General features: G+C 36.4%; 1 protein-coding gene across 1 annotated transcript in view; it reads right to left on the bottom strand.

Moving 5' to 3' along the window:
* The window catches only part of LOC137631406 (golgin subfamily A member 6-like protein 22), a 10,978-nt gene extending 10,338 nt beyond the window's left edge, over nucleotides 1–640 (bottom strand). The window contains exon 1 of the mRNA XM_068363173.1: nucleotides 635–640. Within this exon, the coding sequence (XP_068219274.1) occupies nucleotides 635–640 (6 nt within the window). The remainder of the gene's footprint in view (nucleotides 1–634) is intronic.
* Between the last annotated feature and the right edge of the window lie 14,360 nt (nucleotides 641–15,000).

Raw genomic sequence — 15,000 nt, 5'->3', positions numbered from 1 at the left:
CAGCTTGCATAAATTTATTTTTAATTTTCATGGCCTGTCTATTAGATCTTTACCAAGCAACTTTCTGATAGGTGATTCAAAAGCAGAAGAGAGGAAGTAGTAGTAGTAGTAGTAGTAGTAGTAGTAGTAGTAGTAGTAGTAGTCAGAAAGTTTATGAAAAACGAGAATTCTAAATACTATAATTTTATTACAATTAATCGTAGAAACATTAGAATTATATGGATAAGAATATCTATTCTGATACATTCTAGGGGAAGAGTTTTCTTGTAATTTCTTTGAGGTAATATTTTGTGATGTGTTCCAGCATTAGGCATATGAATTCTGTTTCAATGAAGGGAAAGTAAATAAGGAACTAAATAAGAAAAGAAAGAAATTTATAATTAATTTATGTATTCAAATGAAGTTAAACCAGAGATGGCACATATAAAAAAAAAGAATTGAAGTAAAATTCGAGTAAACTTCCCGAAGTTTTCCTTTTTCTTCCTCCGTCCATAAATTTCTCCAAAGAGGCTATAGAGGAGATTTCCCACATATCCAGATGCTTATAAACAAACAATGGGAAATTAGGGACCATCTAATAGGACACGAAAACGAATAAACCTAACCATACTCAATTTACAGCCTTCTACTTTACCTCCATTCTCACATACCTTTTTTTTACTTCGAGCTGCCCAACCTCTTTTTTTTATACTTTTACTTCCCAGGGCAATTGCTGGGATTTCTCCTAGTTGCAACTAGTCCCTAATTGGCCTCCTCGGCCCCAGTGTCTGGTTTGATGACTCAATATTCATAGATCTATTTCATATTCTTTGGTACACTCGGATGCAGTTGGGATGCTGGCCAGTTTCCAATTATCGTTCACGAAACATCCCTTGTTGTTGTTATTGTTGTTGTTGTTGTTGTTGTTGTTGTTGTTGTTCTTCTTCTTCTTCTTCTTCTTCTTCTTTAAGATAAGCAGGAACTAGCCTATATAATTTGGACTTGTATTTTTCGTCATCTTTTTCTTCTTCTTCTTTTTTAAGATAAGCAGGAACTATCCTATATAATTTGGACTTGTTGTATTTTTCGTCATCTTCTTCTTCTTTCTTCTTCTTCTTCTTTCTTCTTCTTCTTCTTCTTCTTCTTCTCCTTTAAGATAAGCAGGAACTAGCCTATATAATTTGGACTTGTTGTATTTTTCGTCATCTTCTTTTTTCTTCTTCTTCTTCTTTCTCCTCCTCCTCCTCCTTCTTCTTCTTCTTCTTCTTCTTCTTCTTTAAGATAAGCAGGAACTAGCCTATGTAATTTGGACTTGTATTTTTCGTCATCATCATCATCTTCATCTTCTCTAAGGACTGGTTTATCCTTTTCTTCTTCTTCTTCTTCTTCTTCTTCTTCTTCTTCTTCTCTATGAGAGGCAGCAACGTCATAATCTGGACTGGTTTGTCCTTTTCTTCTTCTTCTTCTTCTTCTTCTTCTTCTTTAAGATAAGCAGGAACTAGCCTATATAATTTGGACTTGTTGTATTTTTCGTCATCATTATCATCATCACTTCTTCTTCTTCTTCTTCTTCTTCTTCTTCTTCTTCTTCTTCTCTATGAGAGGCAGCAACGTCATAATCTGGACTGGTTTGTCCTTTTCTTCTTCTTCTTCTTCTTCTTCTTCTTCTTTAAGATAAGCAGGAACTAGCCTATGTAATTTGGACTTGTATTTTTCGTCATCATCATCATCTTCATCTTCTCTAAGAGAGGCAGCAACGTCATAATCTGGACTGGTTTGTCCTTTTCTTCTTCTTCTTCTTCTTCTTCTTCTTCTTCTTTAAGATAAGCAGGAACTAGCCTATATAATTTGGACTTGTTGTATTTTTCGTCATCATTATCATCATCATCTTCTTCTTCTTCTTCTTCTTCTTCTTCTTCTTCTCTATGAGAGGCAGCAACATCATAATCTGGACTTGTTTGTCCTTTTCGTCTTCTTTTTCTTATTCTTCATCTTCTTCTTCTTCTTCTTCTTCTTCTTCTTCTTCTCTAAGAGAGGCAGCAACGTCATAATCTGGACTTGTTTGTCCTTTTCGTCTTCTTCTTATTCTTCTTCTCCTTCTTCTTCTTCTTCTATGCTCGATAAGTTATGTAAAAGAGATTAGGATGAGACTTATATTTTCTATGAAAGGCAAGGTGGGAGTGTATGAAAGAATTGCTGAGTCAATTCTCCTTTAAGGAACTGAAGTGTGGAGACTGAATACACATGAATGGTATGTGGCATTTACGTTCGTTAATCTCTTTCTGTCTCCTTCTGTAAGTAAGAAATTAACACAGCTATTAAAAATTGTTTGATGAAGTTAGGGGGAGATCAGAGAAAACTTTAACATTAAATATCTGGAAACCATTCATCACTACCAATTCGAAAACATTTAAATTTTCCAATTTTGGGCTCAATTCGAAAAATCTATTTGAATTGTTATATTTAGTTTTTAATATAACTTTAATGTAAAATGTAGAATTAGAATAGTGAAAAATATACGAATAAAAAAGAAGGTTTGCTTCCGTTATCATCATGTGGTAGACTTTCATTACATCGCAAATATATTGCCAGAGAACATTTTACGAAAAAAAACTTAAGATTGAAGAAGATTGTACAAATTTTTTAGTTATTCTTGTTCCAAAGGTCAGGTTTTAGAAAGAGGCTGGTGTGGCTAGAATATGAGCAAATTAATGTCGTGCATTTAAAACAATATGAATAATAGAATCCTTAAATTCAGATGGTGAAATTTCAAAATGGCAAATTCATATTATAATGATTTTTTTTTAGAATAAATCTCTCTCTCTCTCTCTCTCTCTCTCCTCTCTCTCTCTCTCTCTCTCTCTCTCACACACACACACACACACACACACACCACACACAATCACAAGCCCGAAAAGCGTAAGAATTACTTTTTTATGAGAATCAAGTTCTCTCTCTCTCTCTCTCTCTCTCTCTCTCTCTCTCTCTCTCGCTCTCTCTCTCTCTCTCTCACACACACACACACACACACACACACCACACAATCACAAGCCCGAAAAGCGTAAGAATTACTTTTTTATGAGAATCAAGTTCTCTCTCTCTCTCTCTCTCTCTCTCTCCTCTCCTCTCTCTCATCTCTCTCTCTCTCTCTCTCTCTCTCTCTCACACACACACACACACACACACACACAAACACACAATCACAAGCCCGAAAAGCATAAGAATTATTTTTTTTATGAGAATAAAATTCTTTCTCTCTCTCTCTCTCTCCCTCTCCTCTCTCTCTCTCTCTCTCTCTCTCTCTCTCTCTCTCTCTCTCTCTCTCACACAGAATCACAAGCCCGGAAAGCGTAAAAATTATTTTTTATGAGAACCAAGTTCTCTCTCTCTCTCTCTCTCTCTCTCTCTCTCTCTCTCTCTCTCTCTCTCTCTCTCTCTCTCTCTCTCTCTCAAGTAAACATGTATCCATGGGAATACCTAAGCCTTCTCAGCCAAGGTGCACAAGGGAAAATAAAAGAAACATATGACAAGTAATGTAAATGCAAATATTCTCAACAACCGTTACTTGTTAACTGCAATGCAAGCTGATCTCAAGTATTATCATACAAGTTTGCGTATGCTTGCTCGCGCGCACGCATATGCGTTTCAATTTCCCTTACATTCATTTTAGCTCATAAACCTGAGTTTCAGATCTCTCTCTCTCTCTCTCTCTCTCTCTCTCTCTCTCTCTCTCTTCTCTCTCTCTCTCTCTCTCTCACAATCACAAGCCCGAAAAGCGTAAGAATTATTTTTCTATGAGAATCAAGTTCTCTCTCTCTCTCTCTCTCTCTCTCTCTCTCTCTCTCTCCTCTCTCTCTCTCTCTCTCTCTCTCTCTCTCTCACACACAGAATCACAAGCCCAGAAAGCGTTAAAATTATTTTTTATGAGAACCAAGTTCTCTCTCTCTCTCTCTCTCTCTCTCTCTCTCTCTCCTCTCTCTCTCTCTCTCTCTCTCTATTGGATGGATAGTTTGGTACCCCATTGCGAATCTGATTGTTATTCCAAAAACTCTTTCAAGCAATATGTTTTCTGCATGATTTTGTATTTAATATAATGGCGAATCAAATTACTTTTCCAATTGATTGATGTTGGAAGAGATTTTATTGATAATATAGCCAGATTGTGTGTGTGTGAGAGAGAGAGAGAGAGAGGGGAGAGAGAGAGAGGAGAGAGGAGAGAGAGAGAGAGAGAGAGAGAGAGAAAGATTCATTCTTCTGTTCAAAAATATTTTCCTTACATATCAGTATAACAAAATACTAACAAACACTAACCAGCTTACATATATGTTATTGTTATTTGTTTAATATATCTATTAAGTTTTCTGCTACGTAAGAAATCAAAAGAACCACGACAAAAGATATGCAAAATATCAATTACTGTATCTTTCTTATCTTTGAATTCCAGCCTTCAGGATAAGCAATCTATAATAAGATATGTTATCTCTCTCGGAGATAATGTATCTTAAATAGTATATTTCATTTACACTTATCCATTTCATACTTTCTAAAAGATTATTAAAGGAATCCAGAGCCAATGGTATTCTTCATTGTGCAAAGCGAGAGGAGAACTTCTAAATAGATCAATGTTGATTCATTTCCTATGAAATTTTACAATCTTCAGATTTGGATGAGAGAGAGAGAGAGAGAGAGAGAGAGAGAGAGAGAGAGAGAGATTCTACTGATATTCCTTAAAACCTCCATTTAGAATGCAGAGAGAGAGAGAGAGGAGGAGAGAGAGAGAGAGAGAGAGAGAGAGAGAGAGAGAGAGAGACAGACAGACAGACAGACAGAGAGAGAGATTGACATTCCTTAAAATCTCCATTTAGAATCCAGAGAGAGAGAGAGGAGAGAGAGAGAGAGAGAGAGAGTTGAGGGGAGATACGCTTTGATCTAACTAATATCCCTAAGAACGTGCTACTTTTTTAATTACCTGGAGGAGCTGAGAGAGAGAGAGAGAGAGAGAGAGAGAGAGAGAGAGAGAGAGAGAGAGAGAGGAGAGAGAAAGTCGTAAGTTTAACTCACATTCTTTAGTTTGACCAACTTCCAGGATCTCTTAAAAGACAGGCAAGCAAACATGGAGACAGAAGAAAGCGTTAGTCTGACCAATATTCACAAATCTGACCTAATTTTTTAATCATCTGGAAAGATGAAAGTACCACAACCTTGACGTCATTCCTTTCCTATCAAACACTCAAGTGCATCACGATTGCAAGGTACTTTACACTGGAGAAAAAAAATATACATTCTTTATTTGCCTAATTTTGACAGACAAAGGGATAAAGTTTACCTGAACAAGGTTTCCATTTTCGATTCGCTTGTTCAGAGCTTGTCATAACATTCGGAGTTGTTCTTTGCCGGTTCGGTTTTAAGTAATCCCCTGTGATTTTAGTCGTTATTTATATATCAGATTTTCTCTGAAAAATGTCAATTTGCTTTAGCACTTTCAGTTTTCTAAGAAAACCATGGATGAATTGTCCTTCATTTTTACAAGAGCGAATGAGAAAACCAAAACATTTACAGTTTTCATCAGTTTAGAGAAGGTGCAACATCACTTTCGAAATTAATGAACGGGTTCAGTAACATTCCATGACGTGATGCTTGATTTGAAATCTACCTAATTTGAATTCAGCAAAAAATAGAAAATAGAATCCATGAAACCTTGGCCCATCTACGTCCTTGTAATTTCAAAGGTACACTGTTATTTAAGAAATGGATACACGTGTTTTAGTTCCGACTCTGCGTGGTCCTTTGTCTATGTAATTTCTTACGCCACGATTAAAAAGAAATAATCAACAGATTGAATTCATGATTCAAAATCTAATTCCTTTGGGCTTCGTAGTTTTTTTTCTTGGCGTCGTTTTCAAACAGAGTCTATAGAATTTTTATGTTTTTATAACACCTTCCTGACAGATATCAATCATCAGTCGTATCTAATGTATGATAATTGATTACATATGTTTATTCAAACTTAGATTATGTAAGTTTTCCTTAATTGCATGAGCCATGAACGTAATTCATTTTGAAATATAGGAATACAAATATACATACATACATATACCAAGGCACTTCCCCCAATTTTAGGGGGTAGCCGACATCAAACAAATGAAACAGAAAAGGGGTGACCTCTCCTCTCTACGTTCCTCCCAGCCTGACAAGGGACTCAACCAAGTTCGGCTGGTACTGCTAGGGTGCCACAGCCCACCCTCCCCCGTTATCCACCACAGATGAAGCTTCATAACACTGAATCCCCAAACATTAGGTACAAACCATAAATAGTATATTGACTGCATATAACTACACAATTTCACTTTTGGTGATAATATACCTTTTGCCAAAAAAAAAAAAAAAAAAAAAAAAAAGACGAATTAAGCTGAAATGAAAATCTTATGATTACATGCCTATGTATGCTTACCCACAGCTGTTGGATTTCATGTTTCAACAACAAAAAAAAGCATTAAAAAAATCAAATTGTTTCTCGGAAAATCACGCGTGCGTGCGTGTATAGCTTTCGTTCGGTTTGTCACGATATTACGACACTTGAGAAATCTCAGTTTATAAAAAGGGAAGGTTTATGTAAAGCACATTTTTTTCCACTCATCAGTCACGTGACCTGTTGTAGGCCATATGACTCGGTGTCACGCAGAGAAGTTTTTTACGGAGTGATGAGTCAAGTTTTGGAGAAAACTCCCATACTTTTTCCTCCATACAAAAAAAAAAAAAAATAAAAAAAAAAATAAAAAAATAAAAAGCAGAAAGACCAGATGGAATTTACAGCACGAAAAAGTGGATTTGTATACGATATTTAAACCTTTTATAGGCGTGTTTAAAAAGAAAAATAGTTTGTGTATCCTAATGAGTTGTATTTGAAATATATAATTATACGGTTACAGGAGAAAAATGCAGATTATAAAGTTTCACTTTAAGATGCAAGTTGCTTTATTCGATGCTATGATTAATAAAAGCTAGAAATTTATAATTTTGTGGATTTATGACAAAGGCACATCTGAAGCAGGGAACAACTATGTAAGTACTGTAACTGTATTGTGCGTTTTTATCAACAAAAGTTAAAACCCATCAGTTAAAGAATGTTCATAAAAAGTACATAAATTATTGTTTTTGAGTAACTAAAAATCAAAATTAAGATGTGTAATTTTATAAATTGTTAGTTCAGATGGTTTATGTTTATATAAAAATGCTATTGACTGTAATCATACTGGAAATATTGTGATTACAAAAAAATGTAATTCAACTTTTTAAATAAAAAGATAAAAAAAAAGTTAACGAATCTACTAGGAAAATGCATAAAGAAATCGTTAATAACATTGGTAGAAATATAAGAATTCTTAAGCTACATTTGAACATTTTCAGTTTGCGAATACAGGTCAACAATAGAGAGACAGTAGTATTAAAAAAAACAGCTGTAATAGAAACACACCAGCTACAACTGCAAATTATACATTCCCTGGTGCAAAAGAAAAATACAGCATATATATAATAAAACTACAGTAGTTGTGATGACTGGCTTCTGATTGATCTAGTCTGAGCAAATCATTGCAATATTTATCATAGACGCCTTTTTTAAACAAAACTTTCAATTCGTAATTTTACGAATCTGGGGCAAAAATACAGTACAACAAACAACTGATTTCTCATCAAGTCTTATATTTTTCTTAGATTTCTTCCAGGAATATTTCAAGGCTCTAGCTGGACATAGCTGAGAGTTTTTCTTATTGTTGAAGAGCAAAACATAAGAGGAATGAGATGAATGACAGAACAGTTTTATTCATTAAGTGTGTACCAACCGTGTGTCACACAATTGTACATAATTATTTTGTATATATTATGCTTGTATCTGCGCTCTTCCCTCGCACTAAAAAGAACCTGAATGATCATGTCTCCGGTTTTGCTCTGTAATATTGTCTGTCTCTCGAACAGGTTATGTCCTGTTGCCTTGAGGTTTTGTATATAAAGGAGAGTGTTCCTTAATAAACAACTCAGTTGATTGCATCCTGCCTTTGAGTTCACAACCCTCTCTCGGCCCGTCGCAAGTGAAATCAAATCACATTTAAGGTTGAACCCCACTTGGTATGAGGCAGCCTGTAACTTGCATACTCTTTTAGCTGATACTAACAGTACGAGAAAGAATATCATAGACTTGAATTATATTCTATCAAAAGTTTCAAGTTGAGGAATTTCATGAAAAGGGAAAAAATGAGCAAACAAAATGCAGCCAAAAACTACCAAGAAATCTCAATAAAAAAAAAGTCTTATTAAAATGGCTCGAAATGTTTGTGTAATTAATACCTGACTACTCATTAGAAGTCTCTCTCTCTCTCTCTCTCTCTCTCTCTCTCTCTCTCTCTCTCTCTCTCTCTCTCTCTCTCTCATCATTTTTCTACTGAATTGCATAGTATACAATGAAATCTCAACAAAAGTTGATCAAAGAAAAAGAAGAAGAAAAAACAACACTGCCTTCGAAGAATAAACCACAAGAGTTTTCACCCCTCTGTCATTAAGCTGAATATAAGGCATCAATTTCCCTTGTCGCAAATTGTAAATATAGATGAGATGAGCAATGTCAAACAACTACATTAGCTACAGTTGTATAGTTTTTCCATATTATAAAATCATTGACAAATACAATTTCGCATCTGTGATTTCGATATGAGTTAAATGGCAGGACAGGATTAAACATGAAACTATAGGAGAGATTACTCGAGTGCCATATGTGGATGAGATCATAATGAGGGATAAATGAAGATGGTTTGGTCCTGTTCTTGGCACTCCCAAGAGAGATTAGTTCATCAAACGTTCAGCTGGGCTCCACAGGGCACTGGAAGAGTTAGAATACCCAGACCTACATGGCGTGAGGAATATGAACTGCGAAGTAGATGGTGAATGGAGAAATGTTGAATCAAAATCTCAAGATAGAGACGACTGGCAAAATCTAACAAAGGCTCTTTGCGTCAATAGGCGTAGGAAGGATGATGATGATGATGATGATGATAGACTCATAAGTCTGAAAATCCCCGCCCTTTCTTCCTTATATTCCAATCGTGAAATTTATTTAGCATTATCAACAGACGCAAATAACTTCAAAATAAACAAGACTTCTTGCCTGGTGTTCAAAGAGATTTCGAAAACGCTATTCTGGAAATTTAAGTTATCTGAGGGTATATTGCGCCGTATCAAACGGAAATGAACAATAAATGAAGTTATTGATCAACTGAAGAAATTCGTTTGATTCTGACGGAAATTTTCGAATAACTGTGCTTTTATCATAAATGTATTTAGGATAAAAACTTCCTTGAAAATACACTCATTGGTCCATGAAAAGTTATAATTTCTGGAGGGTTCTTAAATTGAGTCAGTTGAACACCGTTCTTTGCGTTTTGTTGACATTTTACAAGATCATAAATAAAAGTGAAGCACAAATAGCAGTACAAATCAAAACAATTGTTAAAGAGTAGCTAGTAGAGAGAGAGAGAGAGAGAGAGAGAGAGAGAGAGAGAGAGAGAGAGAGAGAGAGAGAGAGAGAGAGAGAGGTGACACCAATAGTTGAAGACAATTTGGCAAATACGATCTGTTTAAAAGTTTTAAGGTCCATCATGAATGACAGAGGCCAGGGATAGTGACATTGCCCTAGCAATCAGGACAATGCCCCAGAGACTGACCATATATATGATCAGCGCCCAAGCCTCCTCTCCAGCCAAGCAAGGACCAGGGAGGGCTATAGGCCCCCCCAAAACCCCCCAACCTTAGCTCACAAGGATTGTAAGGTTGCAGACACTAATTGCACTAACGGGTCATAGCAGGACTCGAACCCCTGTCTGGCAAACACTAGACAGAGACGTTACCAATCAGGCCACAACAACCCTCAAGTGGTGTAGCTTCATGCTGCTTCAGTATCAGTTGGATCAGTAATTGACAACTGGAGGTTATCACGATTGTGTATTCGCTGGGGATAGAGGAGGAAAATATGTAGTGAAGGAGAAAGAGGAGGGGGAGAAGGAATGGTCGGAATAAGGAAAAAGAAGAGCATAAAGGAGAACGTAAGAACAGAAGAAGAATGAAGAAATTGGAGTGATAGTAGGTAAACAGGAATGATGAAATGCTGTAAGGCATGATAAAAAATAGAAGAGGAATAGTAGAGAAGAAGGCAAATGAGAAGAAACGTGGGGATAAAGAGAAAGTTAGAAAAAAAATGCTAAAAACATTATCAAGAATGAGAATATAGTAAAGATACGATGTTGAAGAATACAAAGGGAAGGAGGAGTATTAGGAGACGATAATGAATAAAGAGAATGTGAAGAGTAAATGAAATGATGCGTAAGGAGGGAAAAATGAATCTGTAAGAAAGGTTAACGAGGATGATTATTTTGTAAAAACATATGAAGAGGAATCAGAAAGGAGCTATCTTCCCCATATAATAAAGACCTCTGGTTATATATATATAATATATATATATATATATATATATATAAATATATATATTATATATATTATATATATATATATAGTATATATATATAATATATATATATATCTGTATATATATATAGTATATTATATATATATATATATATATATAATATATATATATATCTATATATATTATATATATATATATATGGCTCCTGTCACGCTGAGAGGCAACCTCTAGGATAGCACAATCTCCCACAAATTGCCCAAACTGCCGTGTGTGGTAGTTAAGAAAGACGGAAGGGGTGAAAAATCGTTGATCTGTGTGGTGCGTGTGCATATCTATCTTGAATATTTAGCCGTCACATTTGACGGGTTGGAGTACACTAATAAGGATTTAAAGAGGAATAAAGAGGATTAACCGTAAAATAGAAGAAAGAGTTGAAGAAGAGGATTTCTTTCTCACCAACTTTATGGCTGTGATTACTCACAATATCACAACAAAATACCTTCATTACTTTATCACCACTATCATTACTATTATCCTCTCCATAACTGTCACCATCATCGGATAGACTGACAGACAGGCGGAGTAATGGAGAGACATTCAGGTATTCAGAAAATCTTTCTAGCCATTATCAGTCTTTAAATCATTCAGTTGCTAATGTGAAGAAGACAGTTTACGAATAAAATGGTGTTTCTTATAACCCCGTGACTTTCAATCAATTATTGTAGCGTATATATCATCGCTTTACTGGAAAATACTATCACAAAACAAATATTTATTCTAAATCTTCCGAGATTGTGTTTGGGTATAAGGTTCAAACCTTTGGAGAGCTGACCTTGAGGAAATTTCTCATTTCATTTGGTCAGTTGTGACAATACTAAAACCTTTTACTTTTATGAATTATAATAAACTTAGCTAAAATTAAAAGAAATAAACTGAGCAGTATAACCTTGATAAAATCTTTCCTATTTTACCTGTTGTAGGTTGTAGTTTGGTTGTTTTGTAATGGAGAGAGAGAGAGAGAGAGAGAGAGAGAGAGAGAGAGAGAGAGAGAGAGAGAGAGAGAACAAGATTTATGAAACAAGTTTCTTAGGTGGCCTATTTGAAACATCCCTACCTGGCGATCACCGGACTGGGGTTCGAGTCACGCTCAGGCTCGATAGTTTCTTTAGTGTCTGCAGCCTTACTATCCTTGTCAACTAAGAATGAGGATGTTTGGGGGGGGCCTATAGGTCAACCTGCTAATTCGTCAGCAGCCATTGCCTGACCATTCCAGGTCCTTGCCTGGGTGCTGACTATATGTATAAAATGGTCAGTGTAGGGCAATGTCACAGCCCCTTGCCTCTGCCAATCATGAGTTGTCTTTAATTAAACTTTTAAAGAGGGGCCCAGGGAAAATAATCAACAGTCACATCTACCTTCTCTAAACGGGCTATGTTAAGCCAAGCAATCAAAAAGTATTATTACTATTACTATTGGTAATCTAAAACTATTATCATTACTATTATTACTATCATATGTAGTTGCTGAAGGGACTTGTGTGGACCCCTGATGAGAGCTACTTGGCTCTGTCTTTTTAAAACTCTAATAACTTTTTAGAATTGGTTTTAGTATTTGCTATGGTAAGAGTTTGAATCTTGAAGGCGTCACGATGGCTATTAGTATCAATACTAATCTCCAGAAAAGCTGATTGGCGGATTTTTAACATAACACTGGCGCCAATGAGATATTGGCCATCGATTGGCTAAGCAATTCTTCAAAAAAAAAAGATAATCTTTCTTAATTGAACAATTCTTTCAAAGAAAGCTGGTACCGTGGATCATGTACGTGTTTATACGGTAATAATGTATTATCGGAATACTATCATTTATCTCGGATGTATGACCGCGCGTGTGTGTGTGTGTGGGTGTATGTTTAGACAGATATTATCCAAAACATACACACGGATATACAACCACTACACCTGGCACCATGTAAAACCCCTCGCAGAAGTCACGAGCGAAAAACCGGCTGATTTTGCCAAAGACATGCCTCCGCCATGTTAGCCTTCAGGGGCGTACATCCTATAAACAAACCCGATCAATTTGAACCTTAGTAACAGTCTTTGATGAGCGCGAAGGATTCCCTTTTACGATGACAACTCGGCCTAAGCCTTCGTACGCCGTGCCACGCAGCCTCTCACGTCGTTCGTAAAATATCTGAGCATCCCGAGAGAGAAATTAAGAAGAAGAAGATTCTGTTATCTAGAGTTTGCAGCAGCCTTGAGCGGCGGTGTGTTTATGGCCAGGTCCGGCAGGTGTTTTAGTATGCGGTTCGTGCTACCATCTCGCTACATAAGGCGGACGTTGCTTTGCTCTTTCTCTCTCTCTCCTCTCTCTCTCTCTCTCTCTCTCTCTCTCTCTCTCTCTCTCTCTCTCTCAGTGTGGCAATTTCTGTATATACAAAAATAGAAAAATACATGGACAAACTTCCAGCGGATGTCCTGAACAGTCTCTCTCTCTCTCTCTCTCTCTCTCTCTCTCTCTCTCTCTCTCTCTCTCTCTCTCTCTCAGTGTGGCAATTTCTGTATATACAAAATAGAAAATACATGGAACAAACTTCCAGCGGATGTCCTGAACAGTCTCTCTCTCTCTCTCTCTCTCTCTCTCTCTCTCTCTCTCTCTCTCTCTCTCTCTCTCTCTCTCTCTCTCTCTCTCTCTCTCCCTCTCTCTCTCTCTCTCTCGGCGTGGTAATTTCTGTATATATGAAATAGAAAATACATGGAACAGACTTCCAGCGGATGTCCTGAACAGTAACACGGTAAACGAATTCAAGACTAAAGTTGATAAGATCATAAAAACTCTCTAAAAGTTTGAACTAATTCGCTCTACCCAAGAGCAAATGGATAGACTGAAAATTATTTCAGACACCCAAATCATTGTAACTTTCCATGTTGAGTAAATAAAAGTATAAGATCTCTCTCTCTCTCTCTCTCTCTCTCTCTCTCCTCTCTCTCTCTCTCTCTCTCTCTCTCTCTCTCTCTCTCTTAAACAGGTCATGTTTTTTTTTTTAGATGAACTATTCCTCAATTATAACAAACTTGAAAATCTGTATGATTTTCCTTCGCTATTTTCTAAGCCAGCCATAATCTGTGATGAACCACACACGAGATGCCATCGTAACTCAAAGATTTTTATCTTAGTTTTAACAATGTAACAATTACTTGGCAAAAACATCAGCCTCAACTATAAATCATTCTAAGGTACAGTTCTTGTTCTTTTAATGCCTGATCTTCCATGTTTTTCTTGTATCTTCATAAATATTTTACTTCTTCTGTAGTTTATTTCCTTATTTCCTCTCCTCACTGGGCTATTTTTTCCCTGTTAGAGTCCTTGGGCTTACAGCATCCTGCTCTTTCATGTTTCTCTTGTATCTTCATAAATATTTTACTTCTTTTGTAGTTTATTTCCTTATTACCTCTCCTCACTGGGCTATTTTTTCCCTGTTGGAGTCCTTAGGCATATACCATCCTGCTTTTCCATCTAGGGTTATAGCATAGGAATTGGAGAACAAAAACAGAGTATATGTAGTGCAACCCACAGAACCAATTGCTGGGGAAATAGTAAAGAAGACAGAAAAAAAAAATTCAAGTAACCAGGGTCATATGTGGAGGAAACAGCAGAACTCCAAATGGAAGTGAACAGTAGAATTCAAGCTGGATGGAATAATTGGAAAAGAGTGTCTGGAGAGTTGTGTGATCGAAGGATAAACTTGATTTTAAAGGGCAAGGTACATAAAACTAGTGAGACCTGCTATGACATATGGTGCAGAGACTTGGCCCATGAAAAAGATCTTTGAGAAAAAAATGGATGTTGCAGAGATGAAAATGCAAAGATGGATGGCTGGGATAACGAGACTAGATAAGGTTAGGAATGACTTGGTAAGGGGAACTACAAAGATTACAGAGGTGTTAAACAAAATCCAAGAAAAGAGACTACACTGGTTTGGGCACGTAATGAGGAGAGACCAGGAGTATGTTGGGAGGAGGTTGTTGGAGATGGATGTTCCAGGTAGGAGGAGGAGGGGGAGACCAAAGAGAAGGTGGATGGGGTGTGTAACAGCAGATATGGAGGAGAATGATCTCAAAGTGGAGGACATCGGAGACAGAAGAAATTGGAAACGGCTTTCAAGAAATAGCGACCCTGCATAGCGGGAAAAGCTTTAGTAGAAGAAGTTGTAGCTTAACTAGTAATAATAATAATAATAATAATAATAATAATAATAATAATAATAATAATAATAATAATAATAATAATAATAATGTTACTCTCGTCCCAAACTCGTCTTATCTTGCTTTCCAGATCTCATGAAATAACCTCCCTAACACTCGATGTCTCGGACAGCAATATCTTAACTAAACCGACACTCGTAGCAAAGTATAATGCAGTTGAAACATTCAAACCAGACAAAGTCAGTCAAATGAAGAAGTCTCCCAAAAGACGCATGACTAAGCCCACTCCATATTTATCAAGATACTAATGGTCATACAAGCTTGGGTCGTAAAAGGCCAGCGT

The sequence above is a fragment of the Palaemon carinicauda genome, chromosome 39, assembly GCF_036898095.1.
Source record: "Palaemon carinicauda isolate YSFRI2023 chromosome 39, ASM3689809v2, whole genome shotgun sequence".
NCBI lineage: Eukaryota > Metazoa > Arthropoda > Malacostraca > Decapoda > Palaemonidae > Palaemon > Palaemon carinicauda.
Note: the sequence above shows the minus strand (reverse complement) of the source record. Positions and strands in the feature narration are given on the sequence as shown.